Consider the following 15066-nt stretch of genomic DNA (forward strand, 5'->3'; position numbering starts at 1 on the left):
CCAGGCTTAACTCTGGGCATTTAGCCCCGCTTGTGTCTAGTTTCTGGTAAGGCTCTGTAAGTGGGGCCGGCTGGTCGGAGAGGAACGAGTGTGACAACCCACTGCCCAGGCCATCTGCACAGTATCCTGTACGTGCCAGGCCTGCACCCAGCCGAGTCCACAGGGCCTCTCCCAGTGCCAGGCTGGCCACTGACAAGGACAGCAGCAGCTGGCCCAGAGGCCACAGGCCTAGAGAGTCCCCTGGGGTCCTCTGCTCGGTGTCTGTAGGGGCTGAGTGAGCACCGCGAATGACTTGCGCAGGGAGGCGAGGTGGGCGGTGGGGAGCAGTGCAGGGCGGGCTCCTGGGCGACCCGCGTGGTGGCTGGCCGGTTGCGGGCTGGCGGGAACGGAGCCCCAGGGAGACAGGAACCTGGATTAAGGGCCTCATGTGGAAAGGCCGCCAATTTATTTTTTCCTTTTTGTTTTTATAAATCATCGTGGGCTAAGCAAAATAGATCTGCAGTCACCCTCTGCCCATGGCCATTCTTTGCATCCTCTGGAGCAGCTGGGGCACATCTGGCCCAGTTAGGGGTCATCCTCCATAGGGATGAGGCAGTGGGCCACCCAACCGCCCTCTAAAGGGGACAGTTGCCAGGGGCAGGCCCCGCTCTCTGCCTGGAGGGGCTCCGAGGGGCCTTTGTCACTGGGGCCTGGGGCCCCAGCAGAGCTGGCCACGGTCAGCTCCCCAGGACGCCAAGAGCCCCCCCCCCCGCCAATGAGCCCCAGCTCGGCTGCCACACAACCCTCCCTCCCCTCACTCTCGGCCCTCTTTCCTCTCCTTCCCGCCTTGAGGTGAAAAGTTCCTTCCTTGAGTGGCTTCCTGAGACCTCCCCACCCACTTCCCTCCCTCCCTCCCCCATCACACCTCCTTCTCCTTAAGAGCTGCCAGCTGTCAAGGTGATGCAGCTATTACCTTGATACCTGGTGCCAGACACGAGATCTGTGGGCAAGTGGGAGGGAAAGAAAAGAAATCAAGGGCTGGACCAGTCAAGGAAGGCTTCCTGGAGGAGCTGGACTTAAAATAAGGGATAGAACTCAGAGACTGGTATAAAAAAGGAGAAACCAGATTCTTTCTCTTTGCAGGTGTTGGTGGCAACCTGGTGGCCATTCAGACCAGCCGGATCTCCACGTACCTGCACCTGTGGAGCACACCTGGGGTCCTGCCCCTCTGGATGAAAAAACGCTGGCCTAACCCCCGCTCCACGTTCTGCAGCTCAGGTGGGTCTGGGGTCTTCCAGAGGCCACGTGGCCGTTTCTTTAAGAATCTGGTGTCTGTGGCAGCAGACCCCTCAGCCCAGCCCCGACGTGCCAACGTGGCCTTCACCGGTCCGTTTGCTCAGCCAGAGGCACACCGACCATCTCCAGGTACTGTGAGAGATGGAGGAGCCGATCCTACCCCTGGGGACAGACACGCTCCAGCAGAGCAGACGCACACGGGATTCCAAGTCGTGCTGTGCGCAGAAGGGCCTCGGAAAGGCTGGCGGGAGGCATCCCCGCTGAGGACGAGCGGGGGCGGGGGGGCTGGGGCGAGGCCCCGAGGGGCAGGCGCTGGTCCTCCTGGGCCTGAAGGTTGAGGAAGGACCACAGAGTCTGTTCTGAGAACTGGGGACCCAATGCCGTGTCGTGTCTTTTGTTACTTTTCAAGTCCTATTCCTCTGCCCCCGCCTGGCCAGGAGGGAGGGGGCCTGGCTACCCCCCCAAACTCCAGCCTCTCATCTCCAGGGCCAGGACAGGACGGGGAGGGCTCGTGCCGAGTTGTCTTCCAGGGCCACTGACCGTTCGCGTTCTGACTCCCTAGCATCTGGTCTGGGATGCAAGGCAGCAGCTCAGGGACCTCACCTCGTGCTGCTCCCTGGGCCGCGGAGCCCTGGCCAGCCCGCCTCGTCCCTCCACCTTGCAGAATCTTATGTTCGTTTCATATGACGTCCAGGGCTGTTGGATGAGTGGTGAGAGGGACAGGAAGTGTGTCTGCCTCACCTTGTCTAAAGTGGGGAGTCCCCGTATATTTTCTGACTTGTCATCTGTATATAGAAAGGCTCTTTACCCTGTACTGCATGTATTTCAGCGTGCACCTGTCTTAGAGTCACAGACTGGGGGCTTATAAACAACACGTTTCTCACAGCTCTGGAGGCTGGACATCCAAGGTCAGGGCACCAGCACTGGTGAGGCCCGGCCTCCTGATCCACAGACAGGGAAGAAGGGGGTGAGGGAGGTCTTCGGGGGCCCTTCACTCATGGGGGCACCTGACCACCTCCCGACACCATCATTGGGGGTCAGGTCACAACTTATGGATTTGGGGGGAAAGCAGGTATTCAGTCTGTAGCAGCACATATTTTACTGAATTCTCGCTGTTTAGTCTTTCTGTAGATTTTCTTGAGTTTTAATGCCGGCTGCCAATAGTAATAACTATTTTGCTCTTGCCTTTGTAAGTTTTTAAAAAAATTCATCTTTTTCAAGTTAGCCCTCATCTGAATTTTCACCACGAACGTTCTGTTGCTCTTGTGCGTCCTCACCCTCTCGCTACAAGTTATCTTACGGTAGACTTCGTAGTTACGTTTGATTTGTCCTCCTTTTCTTTCTTTAGCTGATGAAACGCTTTATGGTTAACTCAGAAGGAAACGGAGACGGACTTCTCACTGCAGTTCCTCATTTCTGCCTGAGAAGCTGTCGTGTCCCCACGGGTGGTTTCACGGCGGTTGTAAACTGTGAAATCCCATTTCGCGCAGCGTCTCAAACCCATGAGCACAGACACTGAGGAGAGTGTGCTGACGGGCGCCCCGAAGCCCTGCACGTCCTCCTTCCTCCGCCCGGGGCCTCGGCGTCCCACCGCCACTCCCCACCACTTGAGCCCGGTCAGCCTTCCGCCTAGTACCCGTCAGGTTTAGAAATGACTTTTGTTTCTGCTACTTGATGCTGGTTTTTCTCTCTTCCCTACGACGTCAGCTCCCAAGGCAATGACAGGCCTCATCCCCGTCGCTAGACACGCTGCACACGCAGCTGCTCCGTAAGCACAGGCAGCAGGATGAGGGGCCGTGGGCGCCTCACTGCCAGCAGCTCACGCTACCTCCCCTGCTCTGTTTCTTCCAGAAATCAACTCCACGTCGGCCCGCGTCCTGCTCTTCCTGGTGGTTCCAGGCCACCTGATCTTCTTCTCCATCATCTACCTGGTGGAAGGCCAGTCAGTCCCAAACGACAAAACCTTCGTGGGGCTCTACCTGCTGGCGGGCCTGGTCCAGGTAACGATGGCCCCTGGGGTCCCATCCTGGGAGAGGTCCCTGGACACGCAAGACACAGTCCCCACCTTCTGAAGTCCAGTCAGTCCATCCAAGCCCAAGGGCGTGATTAAGACGCACTGCTACAGGCACATGTGGACTTCAGTCAGGCCGTTTTCCGAGACTCTAGCTGGGAGGGCTGGGGCCTCTGCAGGGTAATGGTGGGCTCCGGTGGGCACTCCCATGAGGGTGGCGTCAGCGTGTCCGTGACCCTGAAGGACAGGCTGGGGAGCCTGGGAGACTGTCCAGAGCAGTGGCTGCGGGAACCTGGGACCTGACCAGGGCTTGAGGTGCCTCCACGAAGGGCCAGCTGTCCGGAGCTGCCCCGGGCGGGCCTCCGGGAAGTCCGTCTGAGTCTCCGAGGCGGTGCGCGGCCTCCGAGCTGCGCAGCACACCTGAGAGGAGCCCAGGGAGGGCCTGGGGTGGATGTGTCCACCGTGGTGTCCGCTCTTGCGATCTGCTGGTTTCTTGGTGACACGGGCTTTCTCCTCGGCCATCATCACCTTGTGTCTGCTCACCTCGTGACAGGTGACGATCCTGCTGTACCTGGCGGAAGCGACGGTTCGGCTGACGTGGAACCGGGCCCTGGACCCGGATGACCACTGCATCCCCTACCTCACGGGGCTGGGGGACCTCCTCGGGACCGGCCTCCTGGCACTCTGCTTCCTCGCCCACTGGCTACTGAGGAGCGAAACGGCGCTGGATGGCACCCCAGAACCAGCATCTGGACCTTCCTAAGGAGCCCAGGAGAACCTTCCCTCGTGCCCATGGAAACAGGGTATGGTTTCTTCCCAGCCGGACCCCCAGAGAGGCTGACCCTGGCCTCTGCCAGTCAGCCGAGGAGCGCACACACTCTGGAGCTGCTGCTGCCTGAGGTCAGGAGCGCTTGCCGGCGAGGGTGCGTGCCCGTGTGGAGGGGAGGGCAGGGCGCTACGGCCTGAAGATGCTGAACCAAGAGGCTACCTGTGCACTTTGCGGGGGTGGGGGGGCACTGTCTGGAGCCCACGCAGCCGAAGGACACCCTCTGTCCCCGAGCTCAGGACGCTGAGCCTGGCTTCAGGGCTGTCGTCGCTCAGCCCTTCCCAGGACAGGGCCAGGCCGTGCCCACCCCCTCTTCTGCTCCCAGCATTCCTGTCAGTGCTTGCTCTTTCATTAGAACAAATCTCTGCTTATTTTAACGATCAGAGGAGTGTAAAATAAAACTGGAACCCCAGTTGCACCCCGAGGTGAGTGTGGGGTCAGTCCCAATACAAAGAAAGACAGGACGGGGAATCAGCAAGCTGGACGGTGGGTTATTACTACGGATCAAAGGAAAAATGTCAACTTTCCACGTGCAGCTGTACAAAAACTTTTAATTCATTCACTCACATGAGGAGTTGGGCCCAATGCCAGCAGGGACCTCAGTGCCCAGGAAACGGAAGTCCTGAGCACCTCAGGGGGACACCCACTGGGGGTGTGCGGGACAGAGGTCCAGCCGCACGGCCCGGACTCCCCTCCCGCAGGACAGGAGGCCGCCGGGCCTGGCTCCTCGTGGAGGGGCCGCTGGATGACCCGGGGCTTCGGGGAGCACCATCTAGAGATGGAAACACCCCCTCCCCCATGCAGGACACAGAGGAGTCACGGTAGAAATCAGAACCAGAAGCCCAAAAACTCAAGAGAGACAAACAAACAGAATGGGCAGAGTTGGGATGATTCCCAAGCCTGAGAATCAAAACAGCATCTGAACAAAAACACTTCGAAAGGCACAAGGCAAAACACCGTTTCTGAGAGCCCGTGTCCGGCCCACTGACTTGTCTCCTTCTGCAGGACAGACCTCGCTCCGTGAAAACACACGGTCACCCTCAACAATGCACACACCTCCGTGCTCAAAACGTGGCTGTACAAACCGCTGTCCAATTGCCATTAGATGTTACTACCCAAATACAGAACTCAAATTCATCACTTTAAAGGTTTAACTCCATATTTGGTCTGTGCAGGGGCTGCGACAGGGCCGGGGGCCTCGTCACCCGTCACGTTCCCCTGACACCAGGCCACCTGGGCCACTAGACCCGGTGCCACCCCAGCTCAACCGCAACCCCCACCGAGGGCGGGGACAGCCTGTTCGCTCTCAGCCAGACGCTGCGCCCAGTGCTGAAGCCCGTCAGAGGCCACCGCGGAGGCTCCGTCCTCTTCCCTAGGCACGCAGCAAGCCCAGGCGGATGCCGGCTGCGTGCACAGCCGAGCGGGGAAAAGGCACGCTCTGCCCTGAGGGGATGGTACGGCCCCAAACAGCTCCCTGATAAACGTAAGAAAAACACTTGCGAAAAGGTACCCGAAGTCTCTGAAGAACGAGGCCAGCCTTCCAAGTGGCGCCCTCGGCCCAGGCAGAGCTGGTTTCACTGCAGGGCCCACAGGCCGACCGTGCTGCCCGAGCTCCACATGTCCTCGGGCCCAGTGGCCCCTCCAGCTGCAGGGAGCACCTCCTGCGAAACCAAGCACAGTGGTGAGCTCGGCAACCGCAGCACAGCGCAGGCCCACACGCGCCCCTGGCCTCCCGTAGTTGAAAACGCTCATTTTCCCCCTATTTTAAGCATATATTCCTTGAAGGAAAACATTTTAGTATCAACAAAACTAAGCACTAAGCAAAGGTGAACTCAGTCCTCTGCTCTGCGTTTCCTCAGAGATGAGACTGTCCTTCCTGAACTTTGACCCTCCCCACTCCCAGTCACGGTCACAAGCTGCCGTCCACGGCATCAGTGCAGACGGGCTCCAGCCACGTGGCCGCACCACCACCACCCAGCCTGCCACCAGGGAACAGCGACCCCCTGCTCACTTGTACACGACCCTGAGATGAGGAACGCCCGACGGATGGAGGGGACAGCCGTGAGGCCGTCCAGACGCTGTGACCGCACGCCCTCCAGTTCACCCCCACCCCGCGCTCCGTTCAACATTCACTTCTAACGTTACGGAAAATGTCGAACAGCCCAATTCGAATATAAGAAAACCAAAATTACTGTTTGTTTCTTACATACACGTTTGAAATTGGATAAGCTACATCATTATTTTATACCCAAATCTCAATTATCTACTGCCACTCATACTCAGCTTAGCCTATTTCCCCACAGGCTAAAATCTGGCCCGCCCAACTTCCACAATTCTAAATGTATGACCCTTGAAGACCGTATTAAATTCCACCCCATCTACCATGACGAGTGAATCCCAGCTGTACGCTCCACCTTTTATGTCTCGATCCCTTAGCCACCTCTTCCACAAAGTGGAAAAACACACTGGCAACCCACCCAGCGAGTCCCATGCAAGGCCACCTCAGGGAGACACCTCTGGAAGCCGGAAGCTTCACGAGTCTCAACAAACCCAAAGAGCAAAGAGGCATCCAGACCTGGAGGACGTAGACGGGCATGACAGCAAGCAGGGGTTGGGAGACAGGAGGCTGCGGGCCGGGCGCCAACGGGAAGACCATGTGCCCTGAGGGGTCATCCTGGGAAGGCAACCGCACACGGCTCAGTCACCTTGGCCCGAGGAGTCCCGCTACCTTGAGACGCAGCACAACCAGCGCACCCGCCTTCCAGGGGCGGCCTGAGGCCCAGCAGTGACCGGAGCCCTCCCCCAAGCCCAGCTCAAGGCCCAGCTGCATGGCCCCGCGGCCCAAGAGCCGAGTACACAGAGGTGCTCAAAGAGGCTGGGTCAGAGCCATACATCCTCAGCGTTTAAACCTCTTCTCTCCCAAAACCCTTCCAAATCATCTTCCAGCCCCTGGAAAGCGAGGCTGAAGGTGACAGTGTCCCCAGAGCCACGGAGGTGGGAGCAGCCGCAGCTGCAGGTCCCCAATGGCCCAGGCGCAGCCCAAGGGGTGGCCAGACCTGCCCTGAGGGCCTCAGTGCGGCAGAGAAAATAAGAGAGAAACAAGCTCAGCACCATTTCCACACAGGCCACCTCCTCCGGGTGCATCCTGGCACAGGATGAGCACGCTGCCTTCACCCGGCCCCGTGAGGACAGAAGCCAAGTCCTGGGACCCGGCAGCACAAGGAGCCAGACGCACTGCCAGTTGTCTGCGGTGTGGCTACAGGACCTCAGGCAGGAGCAGGATGGAGTGCAGAGGGCAGGTTGCAGGGGAGCTGGACACGGGGAATGCGTGGGGAGTGACGGACAGGAGGGATGCAGGACGGGGCAGGACAGCTCACGGGCTCTTACCTGCAGCAGCTGGACCTGGACGCACGGCAGAGCCACACCGGGCACTGCGAGGCTGCCCCACAGCCAGGCTCCCGGGCCGGCAGGGACGTCACCTTCTCCTGTGCTCAGTGCGGGCCCCGTGGCTCCTGAAACACACAAGGCCCCCAGACTCACAGCTGCTCAGCCAGAGGGAAGAGGCCGAGACCAGGCCTCCGCTTAGAAGCTGAGCAAGGCTCTCGTGTCTTCCGCACAGACGGCTCAGGCCACACCGTCCTCAAGGGTGGATTCCTCTTCACCCTCGAAGCCTGGGGCACGCGGGGTCCCTGACACATGGAGCATGACCAAGCTCACGGAAAAAGAAGGGAGGGAAGCCGGCTGCGTCCCCCCCCCCCCGCGCCCCGCTGCCGGCACCTCAGCACCTGCTAAATGGCTCTGTCCAGCTTCCTTCGCAAAAATCATCACTTTCCTGGTTTCATAACAACATGCTTTTTAAAAAAATTAAGCACAAAGAAGAAAGAAAATATCCTAACACCCAGAAATGGTTTTTCTGACACAGGAACCCTGGATTCAAGCCTGGTTCCACCACCAACTCTCCCTGACCCTGGACAGGTGAGCTGAGCTCTGGCCTGGGGCTCCCACTGCAGAGTGTGGGGAGGATAGACCACGTGGATGTGCTCAGGGTGCAGGACCGAGCCCAGCGCAGAGCGAGCACCCAGGGGTGGAGGCGCTGTCACTGCTGGGCAGACACAGGCATGGAACGGCCTCACAAAGACAACCTTACGGTGAGCAGCATAGCGGCATACAAGCTCACTTAATAGAAGCACCCAATTAAATAACGCCAAAAGAACAAATGAGGCTGAAAGACTTGCTACTTCCAGAAAACATGTCTTCAGGAAAACACCTAATTGACCTCAAGTCAAAGATGAAAAGCACGAGAGGCTGGCCAGCTATTTAGGTTCTGTCTCCCTTCTGCCGGGCACGGTTGGCTCTGCTGCCCGACGAGCCAGCCTGCGGGCCCCATCCCCGGGGTCTCACTGCCGACCCCCCTCCATGTATGTCCTCTGGGTCCAGCCCCCGTTCTCCGCCTGCGCCAGGAGCCTGACGCCCCTGCTGCTCCCAGCAGGACTCACTCCCTCCCCTTCAACAGGGAGGAATTCGATGTCCCCCCTGTCCTCCTGGGGCCTGTGCTGTTCCAGCCACCTCTGGAATTTTACCTGAATCATCGTTATGCTTTGAAGCCTTTTATCACCCTCAGATATTTCCCCGCAATACAAATCTGTACATAAATTGAAATTTTACTTATTTTTAAAGTTTTCTTAAATATATTTTCTAGAAGTGAACATTCTTCACCCGAAAAAGTGAGTTACCATTGCAATTATCAGAAACGCAAACCCAGTCAAAATAAGACATTAAACTTTGATAATTATAAAATATTAAAAGGAAAATTACACTGAAAAATGCATCCAGAGGAGTGCACTGCCGGCCTGCTCCCAGGTGGCTCGTGTCTGCCTGAGCACTGAGACTGGTAAACATACATTGTTGCCAATTAAAAAAATGTCTTAATAAAATGCTCGTGTGCTTTAGTTTCATCCCAACTATTCAGCTGAAAATTCAGCTCATTTATGTTGGACGAAGCCCATGTAACATGGTCGGCCTTACTCTGCTGAAGGGTCCGACTTCATTTTTCAATCCAAATGAACATACCAAGACATGCTTCAAGGAATATCATGAAACCACTATGGAGTTAAATTAAGGCAGGCACCAGATAATGCATCTTTTGAAGTCAGTTTTAAAAGTAGGCAAGATTTAAATGATGTATATCTAATATTAATCGTGTAGTCATACAGCATAAAGATGAGATGAACCTGAGCCATTTCTCCTTATTTACGCTGCAGTGACTCAGTGCCAGCTGTGTGGGTCGCGCTTTAAGTTATCTGTGAAACGAGAGCTATGATCAAAGCTTTGCTTTCATTCATGAATGTGGGCACGCATGCTGCTCAACTAGGGGGAAACTGAGTAAAAATCACATGTACAAATCAGAAATAAACCCCAGTAATTGTGTCTACACATCACGATTCCGCATTTCCTTCATACTTAACGGAAGACGGGTCCACACTGCTAAAAAGCGAGTAAAACTAGAACATCACCGTTAATAAGACCAAGCGAAGTCAGTTTTAACTACTGTATCAGCACACACCTAACCTGAAAGAAATCACAAAAGTCCTCTTTTCAACGTGTACCTTCAATCCAGTGTCTGGGAATCTGGTGACCCCACAGACCCCATGGCTACATTTACAGGAATCGCTGCCGCTGGCGTGAAGGGCTCGCTCTCGCCCGGGGCTCCCCGCCCCCATCCAGATTAACGACCGGCCCGGGACAGGAGGCCCGCAGCCGAAAGCGGCCCTCGTGCGGGCGCCTGTGCCGCCCAGCCTTCCTGGACCCTCTTCTCCAGCAGCTCGACTCACGGCAGCAGCGGGGTCTGGGAAGCTGAGGGTCTCCGGGGAAGTGCGCCCCCCCACGGGCCCACCACACGCCCCAACTCCAAGCACCTCGACACGCGCCCCTGGGAGGCCTGCCGGAGGGTGGGCGGGCGAACTGGCCACATCCACCTGTACAGGGCTCGTCCCCGGACCAACCCACGGGGCCTGGCCGAGGGGCTCGGGAAGACCCTGGCCTGTTCCGCACTCTCCCGAGGGGCGTGGTGAGGCTGGTGGAGACACAGCGGGCGTCTGTGGAGGGAAAGGGGCAGGAGAGCCTGCAGTGGCCCCCAACTTGACGCTAGGAGAGAACGCATGGAGGCTGCGGCCCCGCAGGCCCCTCTCACGCCCAAGATCCAGGCAGAACACCGCTGTCGGCACCACAAGGAGGGGACCCTGACCCCCACGGAGCGGGCGTTGCCCAGACTCCCTGCTTGAGCCATCGCGGTGGGTGTTCTGTTACACGACCCCAAACGACAGACTGTGCCATCGGGTACTGTGTCGACACTCAAGACGACCACAAATTAACCCCACGCCTGAGCGTGACGGAGAAGTCCGTCTCTGCGGGTGCCTGAAGGCAGGCGGACGCAAACCGAGGGTCGCCACAGGGAGTCCTCACCAGTAAAAGATGCCGTGGCGCTAAACATAACGTGACTCATCTAATTAATAAGCCGATCAAAAGAAAAATCAAACTTCCTTTTCCACGGTGGAAATCCACAAACTCTTACCAGGCAGGTAATCTTCACGCTGAACTGAGTATTCTCCACATTTATCCAAAATGCTGATCTGTGCTGGGCGACTTTAAGGAAGGGAGAGGAGAGTAAATCCAGCCAGCAGATACGCTTCCACTAAGCAGACCTTAAAAGACCATCCTCTTTGGGCCTCAAACGGCAGGGTGAGCCGGACTCCACACTGCACACCGGACCCCTGGCCCATCCGTGAACTACGGGACCCCCAGCTGCCCTCCCAGGGCCCAGCGAGACCAGGTGAGGCCGGCAGCACAGACCCAGCTCGGACCACGTGCGCGCTCACCCCAGCTCCACCGCGAGGCCCTCGCAAGCACACCCCTGCGCCACAGAACCTGCCCTCCACGCCCAGTGGGCGGGGGGGCCACATGGTCACTCTCCACGGGTTCCTCGTCGGAGCCACAGAACACAGCAAGAAACTGCAGGGACCGCTCCCTCCATTCCTGCAAGGAAGGAGATCTGACAGGACACAGCATGGACGAGGCACTGGGGCCGAATTCACTGACGTGTTCAGTCCTACACAGCTGTCGAGAAGATGCGTTATAAAAACATCATTCACAAGGAGAGACATTCACGTTATTAACAGGAAAGAGCAGAGTAGTGTATCATTTCTTCCAAGTAAGGATATACGTGCAGTTTATGCACATGGAAAACGACCACCATCAAAACGAAGGACGTGGTCTCCCAGGGCAGTGGAGCACAGGCCAAGTAAGAAGCCACTTCCTTTCTCCCCGACTAAGCCAGCGTCACCAGAGCCACTCACCGGACCCCACGCTCTGCTCTGCGCCCAGTGTCCCACGGGCCCTCCCACCATTTCTCTTTCCTGAAGACGCACCAGGAGTCTCACAAGTTCATCTTCCACAGGAGCTGAAGCCTGACGGGGGGCTTCAGGTTCCTTTGGAATTTTCAAGGAACTGAATAAAAGATGTAAATCAACACTAGAGGCAGAGCGTTTCAAGCCAGGTATGGGGAGGCCCTGAGCAGGCCTCATCCAGGCCTGGCGTCCTTGTCACGGGGGGTCCCGAGACACCTTGTTACTGTTAATGCCGTTATGAGTGAGATCCGTCTTTCGTTACTTTTTTTCGGATTATTCTAATAGAAAAGCTACGAATCTGATATTTGCAAGTTCGTTGTGCCATCAGCTACCTATCCTTCCCTCTTATTTCTAATGACTGGAGTCAGTTCCCTTGGGTTTATAACCGTCATCGGAAAGCCATCACCGCTTCTCCCTACGTACCCACCCTCCTCCAGACTTCCGCAGATGTGCCTAACGCCCCTGTGCTGTTGCCCGGCTGCCTCTACCCCACTGTGATGGGAAACGACGCTGCCAGTCTGACTTGCTTACTAGGGAAATCTCTCTGGTTCCTAAGGATGAAGGTTTTATGATTTTTAAAAATCAGCCGTAAGGACTTCCATCAACTGCCTTGTTCGGCATCGGTGAGTACACAGCAGTGCCCACCCCGACCCCCACCCGAGAGAGGCCGTCATCCGGGCCGCGTGCTGGCTCCCCAGGAGCACCGCATCCGCCACACTCGCGGTTGGTGAGACACGGCCTTTCCGTGTGCGACGTGGTGCCGCCAGGCCCCTGAAGACTTTGCAGCCCTGCACCGTGGGGTCCGTCCCCCTCAAGTTCCTACCCAGAAAATGGGGCATCAGTAGCCACGCCTCAGGCTGCCGTGAGGACGTGGAGAGGGAACGGGGTGTGGGGGAGCCCAGGACACAGGGCATAGGACCAGCCCTCGTCTACGAGGAACTCTGTGGGACACCGGGCGGGACAGGGCACCCGTGTGCCGAAGCTCACGCTGCTGACCGTGCACCAAGTACAGGCGTATGTGTTTCCAGGGACGTACAGACGAGCCCACACCCACACGCGCTGATGAGGGAGCAGGGGCACCCTGCCAACACCAAGGGGCCGAGGGGCCCTCAGCGAGGTCTGTGGTCACAGAAGCAGCTGCAACATCACTGCCCCTCAGAGGTGCTTCTCGCCGGGGGTCGGTCGGGGCCCAGTGGCACGCAGGGACGCTGTGGTGTGGCACCCAGAGGGGCTCCATGCAGGCAACAGGGACGTGGGCAACAGGCACTAAAGCACAGCAGCACCTCAGGCGGGGACTGCCGCCCCAGAGTCCAGGAGGGGGACAGCACACAGGGCCAGAACCACGGCAGGGCCGCCCCGCAGGAACGGGCCAGGGAACACAGCGCGAGCGAGGTCCTGGTCCCCTCCTCCTGCCCCGCTCCCAGGACGGGAAGGCCAAGCTGGGCCCACTGGGAAGGGCAAGGTGAGGACCCACCCAGAAAGGTGGATGGACCCGCAGAGCGAGCCAGGGCCGTGCACCGCGCAGGCAGGCCTGCCGGGCGCACAGCCAGCCAGGCCCAGGGCCGGTGGAGGGGGCGGTCTACGCGGACGGGAGTCCTCCGCCCAACCGCAAAGCCGGGGCCTGAAGCACACACAGCCCTGCCCGCTGCTCTCCTTAATCTGCTCCCATGGCTGTACGGATGGTCTGTGAGCATGAACCGTGAGCGCCCGGCGAGACCCACAGCCTTCCCTGCACGCTCTCCAGTCCCGCGCCCACCCCCGCCCCGGATCTGCGTCCTGCCTGGGTCGCAGGGTTCCCCGAGGCCCTCACGCACTCGCGGAACGGGCAGAGCTGCCCTCGCCGCTGGTCAGAGGGTGTGCTCAGCGGCCCGGCCCCGCCGGCCCGGGGCACCCACACCAGCACCATGCTGACCTCGGTGGGGGACCCCAAGAAGCCCCTGCTCTCCTTGCCTGCGCCGTGTCCCTATGGCTTACTTTCACAAGGACAGGTGGAAGAATCCTTTAGAAAATACCACATCCCTCTTCTAATCACGCTCTCATGAGAGCCCAGTTCTGACAGTGACCCAGAGGCCCCAGCGGCCTGGCCTCCTGCTGGCACCGAGCTCGTTCCCAAAACGCTCCCAGCCAGCTGCTCTGGACAAAGGGCCCGTGCTGAGCACACCCTCCGGACCCGGGCCTCGCCAGAACGGCCCTTCACCCGCACATGCCCACACGGGGCCTCTGCCCCACGCGAGCCTGCGAAGCCTCGTGGGCCGGCTCCTCGTGATGCCCACACCCCTCCTGACTTACTGTCTTCCTTGATGACTGTGATCGCAGGAGCCTCCTCCCCGCAGCGTCTCAGGCCAGCTCTGTCCCCTCCCTTTCAGGTCCCGCCCACTTAGGAAACATCCTCCTTGTGAAGGGCGCCTTCTCCACTGTCCTTCCTCCAAGCTGCGGCCACAAAGGGCACTCCTGCGGCTGAAACGGGGCACTTGGGTAACAGCTCAGCCCCATCACTTTCCGGGGATCCTTCGGGTTCTCTTCTGAGTCACCATCTATCCCCTCCCTGCAGGTCTCACTCATTCCTCTAAGTTTATTTCAAGGGCCAGAAGCTCCGGGACCACACTGACACAAGGGGACGACGGCGGTGCGTCCAAGCAGGACGCCTAGGGTGGGGATGGCTCCTGGCTACAGAACCTTCCTTCCATTCCTATTTCCATCAGGAACAGAAACCAATTTTTAGAATAAACAGAGGATCTGTTGAGAAGACAGTACCATTCCTCAGGGACCCTTCCCTGTGAGACCTGAGTAGCAGACTTCCCACCGCCATCACCTCAGGCTCCCTAACCCGCTGCCGAACCCCAAGTGTGTTTTCTGGGGAGCGGTGTTCTATTTTCAGAAGTCACCATCCTGGAGACACCCAGGCCACGGGCGATTCCCGTTCCCACAGCCCCTCGGCAGGGCACCGACCACGCCTCCACCAGGGGCAGAACCGCCCACAGCTCAGCCCCGGAAACACTCGCTCCACTCCATCCACGGCGTCCAACCCCTGGTTTCTGAGTAACGATGATTTTCTGTCTTTTTGGAAAACCACGCATCTTGTTGCAAGGACTCCAAACTTATAATCACGTAGTATAGAGGATTTCTATTTACTTTCCACTGAATCTGTGGAATTCACTTACACTTCCCCTTTATCCTTTGTAAAACTGCTCAGACAGATGCAGCAAATGGCAGACCAGGAGCTGTACTCACTTAAGGCTGCTCTGTTTGGCCCACGCAGATTTTTTTAAAAATCTGAGTAGGTTTTCACACTTAAGTGTCAAAATCAGGATTTCTGACTCTAAGATCTTAGTCTGTTCTGTTTCTGTCTTGAAAGACTCAGCCCCTCCTCCTTGTTCAAGAGGAAGGCGCCCTGCTCGGTGCACCCGCCCCTCCCACACAGAACAACCACCACCAACCTTCCAGGGCTGCAGGCACTGCACCCGCCTCAGCCCAGCGCAGCCCCACGGGAACCCCCAGCCCCTCGGGAACCCTCAGCCCCTCTGGAACCCCCAGCCCCTCGGGAACCCCCA

The 15066-nt window shown here is 58.1% G+C and overlaps 2 protein-coding genes across 10 annotated transcripts in view; one reads left to right on the forward strand and one right to left on the reverse strand.

Annotated features, from left to right (window-relative positions):
* Positions 1 to 5612, forward strand: part of SLC41A3 (solute carrier family 41 member 3) — a 65484-nt gene extending 59872 nt beyond the window's left edge. For all 4 annotated transcript variants that reach the window (XM_027098423.1, XM_027098424.1, XM_027098422.1 and 1 more), the window contains 3 exons: positions 1123 to 1257; positions 3127 to 3275; positions 3840 to 5612. In XM_027098423.1, the coding sequence (XP_026954224.1) occupies positions 1123 to 1257; positions 3127 to 3275; positions 3840 to 4049 (494 nt within the window). In that variant the 3' untranslated portion in view covers positions 4050 to 5612. The remainder of the gene's footprint in view (positions 1 to 1122; positions 1258 to 3126; positions 3276 to 3839) is intronic.
* Positions 415 to 15066, reverse strand: part of ZXDC (ZXD family zinc finger C) — a 32126-nt gene continuing 17474 nt past the window's right edge. For 2 of the 6 annotated variants that reach the window (XM_027098420.1, XM_027098415.1), the window contains exon 9: positions 6668 to 7624. In XM_027098420.1, coding sequence (XP_026954221.1) covers positions 6993 to 7624 — 632 coding nt within the window. In that variant the 3' untranslated portion in view covers positions 6668 to 6992. Of the gene's footprint in view, positions 3858 to 4646; positions 7625 to 15066 lie in introns of those variants that run through there. The other 4 variants (XM_027098418.1, XM_027098416.1, XM_027098417.1 and 1 more) reach the window with 4 other exon arrangements.

Source organism: Aethalodelphis obliquidens, unplaced genomic scaffold (genome assembly GCF_003676395.1).
Source record: "Aethalodelphis obliquidens isolate GAN/ISIS:26980383/991018 unplaced genomic scaffold, ASM367639v1 scaffold123, whole genome shotgun sequence".
NCBI lineage: Eukaryota > Metazoa > Chordata > Mammalia > Artiodactyla > Delphinidae > Aethalodelphis > Aethalodelphis obliquidens.